Source organism: Lolium rigidum, chromosome 7, assembly GCF_022539505.1.
Source record: "Lolium rigidum isolate FL_2022 chromosome 7, APGP_CSIRO_Lrig_0.1, whole genome shotgun sequence".
Taxonomy (NCBI): Eukaryota; Viridiplantae; Streptophyta; class Magnoliopsida; order Poales; family Poaceae; genus Lolium; species Lolium rigidum.
The window spans coordinates 175,912,310-175,917,041 of record NC_061514.1 but is presented as its reverse complement, the minus strand read 5'-3'; the positions used below and the strand labels follow the sequence as shown (position 1 = coordinate 175,917,041).

At 42.2% G+C, this 4,732-nt stretch overlaps 1 protein-coding gene across 1 annotated transcript; it reads left to right on the top strand.

The window, feature by feature from the left end:
* Window positions 1–951: 951 nt before the first annotated feature.
* LOC124676275 (protein kish-like) lies at window positions 952–3,440 on the top strand. Its single transcript, XM_047212356.1, has 4 exons — window positions 952–1,075; window positions 1,185–1,291; window positions 2,151–2,185; window positions 3,063–3,440. Exons 1-4 carry the CDS (start codon window positions 1,073–1,075, stop codon window positions 3,128–3,130), a joined length of 213 nt encoding a protein of 70 aa, XP_047068312.1. The 5' UTR covers window positions 952–1,072; the 3' UTR covers window positions 3,131–3,440.
* The last annotated feature ends 1,292 nt before the right edge of the window (window positions 3,441–4,732 follow it).

The following is a 4,732-nucleotide window of genomic DNA, read 5'->3' as shown; positions in this document are numbered from 1 at the left end:
GGGCATATGCTATATTTTATGGCAGTAATCTGGCCTCCTGGAGTGCTCATAAGCAGTCTACTGTATCTACATCAAGTACTGAATCTGAGTACAAGGCACTTGCTGATGTCACCGCAGAGCTTGTCTGGGTTCAATGGTTATTACAAGAGCTTAGTATAACATAAGCGCAACCTCCAATGTTTTGGTGTGATAACATTGGAGGGACTTACCTGTCATTGAACCCGGTGTTTCATGCAAGGATGAAGCATATTGACGTTGATTTTCACTTCGTTCTTGAGCGCGTTGCTCAGAAACAACTTCAGATTCAAGTTTATCTCTTCTAAAGATCAAGTTACAGATATCTTCACTAAGCCACTCCCGTTGCCTTATATGAGCATTGCAGACGCAATCTCAATCCTTTGTCACCGGTTGAGATTAAAGGAGGATGATAGAATACGTGTTTTCATTGGACACATATTTGTTTTGTACCTTGTATTGTAACTCTGTTATATATATAATAATACAAGAACAGCCGGCCAGTGAGCCGGCCAGTGTGCTGAGCTATCCCGCATAATCTCTTATGTATTCGTTTACGGGGGAGCTAGACTTTGGAGGGGGGCGGCACGTGGGAGATATATGACGAAGGCGGGGGCAGCGAGGGCGAGCTATAGGTGGTGTTCGTCGGCGGAGGGAGAGCAACGCCATGATCCAAGTGCGACGAAGAGAGCGGTGTGAGGAAGAAAGAAGAGCGTGTGGATGGCTCGTTGTGTTGGGAATTCTATGAGTGTGTTTTTGCAAATTCGTCCGTCCCACATCTTCGGTGTGGCGGAGGGAGTAATAAAATCCGCCGTGAAGGCTTTTCCTAAAAAACAAAAATCAAACAAAATCTCCTAACTGGGCTTCGGCTTCAAACTGACTCGTTTATTACAGCCTACACTATTCTAAATAAAAACAATTACAGCCCTACAGGCGCAATAGGCTCGTATCGCCACCTGAACGCCATAGATCCAGCCAGGTTACCGAATCGCGCTCCCCGGCTCGCCGCCCTTTCCTGTCTCGCAGTCGCAGCTCAGCAAGAAGGCCAGCCAGCGCCATGGTGAGGCCCTGAACCCTCTCCCCTCCCCTCCCCGCGTCACATCACCTCCTTCCACTGATTCCGCGGATCTGCCTGCCCATCTAATCGCCGTTTCTTGGCGTGATTTCAGTCGGCGCTCTTCAACTTCAACTCCTTCCTCGTCGTCGTGCTGCTGGTGATCTGCACCTGCACCTACGTCAAGATGCAGTTCCCCGCCATGCTCAACGACCGCACCGGGTAATTTTCTACGCTTCCAGGCATTGGAAAGTAATTTAGGGGTTTCTTCGTGTACGCCAAGGCAGACATATATCTGTACCGTCAAAATCAGCACCAACAAGTGCGCAGGGTACCTGTATGGCTTCCTTTGCACATGGATTAAATGGAATGGTGGGCCTGCGTCCGTCAATGCAACATGTAGTTAATGGGTCTACGGTATTTTAATTTGGATTCGTAAACAGTATGCTGTCCGACGGTTTTTACACTGATTCAGAGTGAACTGCAACTCTGAATGTAGCTTCCGATGAAGCTTGATGTGGAAGAATTCTGAAAACCCTATTCCTTTTTTTTTTGGTATATATAAGATGAAGCTCATTTGCTAATTCTAGGGAATAAGATATTCATGGTCTCTTTTATCCATACGATTCTAGAAAACACATAAATAGGAACAACCTGCGATTATGGTGTTATGCCTTTTTAAAGCTTATTACATGGTGTGACGAACCAAATGAACTTGCATAGTTGGAATCTCTCCAAGAGGTTCTACTCAATGGAAATGTTTCTATGAGACATGGTGACAACGAATCCTGACAAATAACCCCTACTAATTACAGTCCGACGAAAAAAACAACCCTCATGGGTAAAATCCTAAGGATGACAACCTCAAAAAAAGAAAATCAAAGAGGCTCCCGAATGCTATTTTGTATGTTACCATGGTATCTCTGCTGGCAACTATTTTTATATGCAATTTGTTCTTAAATTTGTTAGGTTTGAAAGGCCCTGGCGAAATTCGGTACAAACATAGGTCCTTTTGACAAATTGCAAACACTGCTTTATTATCTACTATTTGCCATTTTCTTACATGAATCTCTTTTGGCAGATTTCGTGGTTTCTTTTGGAAAGCAGCCAGAATAGGTATGCTCCTTTCTCTCCTTCTGGCTCAAATACTCTGCTAGCTCGTTCCATTGCTCACAAACCTGCTCTACCTTAATTCGAAGCACTAGTTTCTGTCAGTGTATGTGCACTTAGTTTCATCTGTCAAAGTGTGTTCTAAATGTTGGCTGAGGATCAAGGTGCTAATTGCTTAAGTTCTGGTACTTTGTGGCTGTTCTTTTTCTTGGTGAAGACTTACTGTTTCTTTCTACAAAAATGCCCTTAAGTGCTTTGTGTTTTGTTTATCTTGTTACAACTTTAAATAAATTATGGAAATGAAAAAGCTTCAATATCTCTACATTCTCTATCCAATGAATGCTCGTAGATCATTTAATCTTGTTAGGTTCTTTTATTCGAAAAATACCTAGAGGCTGAAATGTCTGAACTCGATTCGGCCTGGAAAAATGGAGTTGTATATAATATTAACATGGATCAACTTAAGAACAGTCTTAATCGTCCACAATCAATTACACTTTATTCCCTGCAAGTTTCTATATATTAGCGGAAAACCGGCAGGGAAGGCCATATGGTAGCTGCCATTTGGAAATTCAGAAATCATCACTTGGTTTCTGTTTTTTAATATATTTCAATATGTGTTCATAGGTTATTCGACTGTTTCTATATTAGTAAATTTTCTCTTTAGCTCAAAAGTCAACTTCCCCATGCTTTCATTTGATTCATAGTGGTTTTGTGCAGCAATTGTTGATTAGTGCTTATTATTTACTTACAGACGTTATCAAGCTCATGCGATGAAAAGCAGAAACTACCTATAATCTTTCGAAAGAACAAGATATTCCATAATATTTTTTTATTTTATTTCAAGCATTCAAAATTAATCTTTCTCATGTCGGTTCAACAGGTGAGCGGTTGAGCCCATGGGTAGCATTCGGGTGCTTTGCTATGGGGATATCGACCATCTTCTTCTGAAGAACCGAGCTGGCATCTAGGTTGCTGAGTTATATATGAAGGATCTACGCTGCATTTCTGTTCATATCTTAGGATTAGAGCCCCTGATATGATATGTTGGGATGGAGAGGGGTACTCGTGGCAAAAGCTGCATGCTTGCTAGGGATTGCACTCAGGTCGGTATGTCGAAAAGATAGATATGAACTGTGATTGTACTGTTGTATGATAAGTGTTAAGCTAATACTACTTGCAAATTGTTAGTATCGAACTGATGGTGGATTATGTTGATATGGAATGTTCTTTTGACCCTGTAAAACCAATTTGCGAGTTTCTCGATTTTGTACTTGTTTTATCTTTAACTCCCAGTGCATTTAATGACACGAACAATGCACCACATAGAAGTGCCTGACAGATTAGAGCCCCTGATATGATATGTTGATTCAGATGAACCCATTGTTTGCTTGAAACCTAACATGGCAAACATCGAATCTGTAACATACATGTCTTTAATTTATCACTAGTGGTTGGGGCGCCCCATGGGGCGCCTCCTCGCCGGTCAGGTGCATGCCAATCATGATACCTGATGGCTAATGCTATGCGCGCTTATCACAGAATCATGCTCAAGCATAAGACCAAAAAACAGTCTGAACTTGAACAATTTTTTATACTTACAAATGACACTCTAGGAACAGTGAGATATTTCATTCAAAACATTTCTATTAAGCCATACATAAATGACAAGGAAAACAATAGAGTGCATCGAGAACACATGCTTTTGCCAAAGCAAGAACTATCAATATCTTGATGCAGAACCCAAATATCATCTAATATCATCTCAACATTATTTATGAGGCAAATCAGAGCCAAAACCATACATTTTGATTGACAGAGAAATAAATAAGCTTAGAATTCACATGTTGCAGCATAATACCAATAGTGGCACAAGACATCACCAAACTGTTAGTGAACAAAAACTTCTTAGGCGGCTCAATCATCCACAGTAGACGCCGCGGCTAAGCTTTCAGGTGTAGAAAGCGCGACGCCCGCGCTCCATCGTCGTAGCCTGTTGCATTACTCTACTCGAGGAAATCAGACTCGCAAGTCTTCAATAGACGAGGTGAACTTTTGAGTTCGCCCCTGCTTTTGGATCTGCCGAAAACAAGACTACACTTGCATATAAAGTTTGATCACTGAAATATTCTGCTGACATTAATTGGTTTTGCTGCTGCTGTCAGCAGCTAAGCAACAATTCAGAACAATGCAGAGAAACAAATTATAGATAGATCTCGCTGGTCCTATGCGGTCCAACTTTGCCCAAATGATGTGCTCGTCGCACCAATGTTGCCCAAATTTCCCGCTCCTGCTGTTCTCTCAGTCAGCCGCTTCACCACCAAAGGGTTCCGCTAGGCGGATCTAGGTTTGTTTCGTCTATCCAAGTGGGGAGCGCCCCTCGCAATGTTCATCTCTCTCCTTCCGTTTTCAACATACCGATGTCGACCTCTTCCGCACGCCCTCACTACTGGTGCGCAGAATCCCTACCCTAATCTCTCATTCTTTCAATCTTGATCGACCAGGACGCCGCAATGGCTTATACAATGTACTGTTAACCTGGTTGTAATTAAA

What these genes read in the sequence shown, in the direction of transcription:
- LOC124676275 (XM_047212356.1), top strand. An exon ending in ATGCTCAACGACCGCACCGG is followed by an intron (nt 1,292 to 2,150) that starts GTAATTTTCTAC and finishes CTCTTTTGGCAG; the next exon opens with ATTTCGTGGTTTCTTTTGGA. An exon ending in TTGGAAAGCAGCCAGAATAG is followed by an intron (nt 2,186 to 3,062) that starts GTATGCTCCTTT and finishes TCGGTTCAACAG; the next exon opens with GTGAGCGGTTGAGCCCATGG.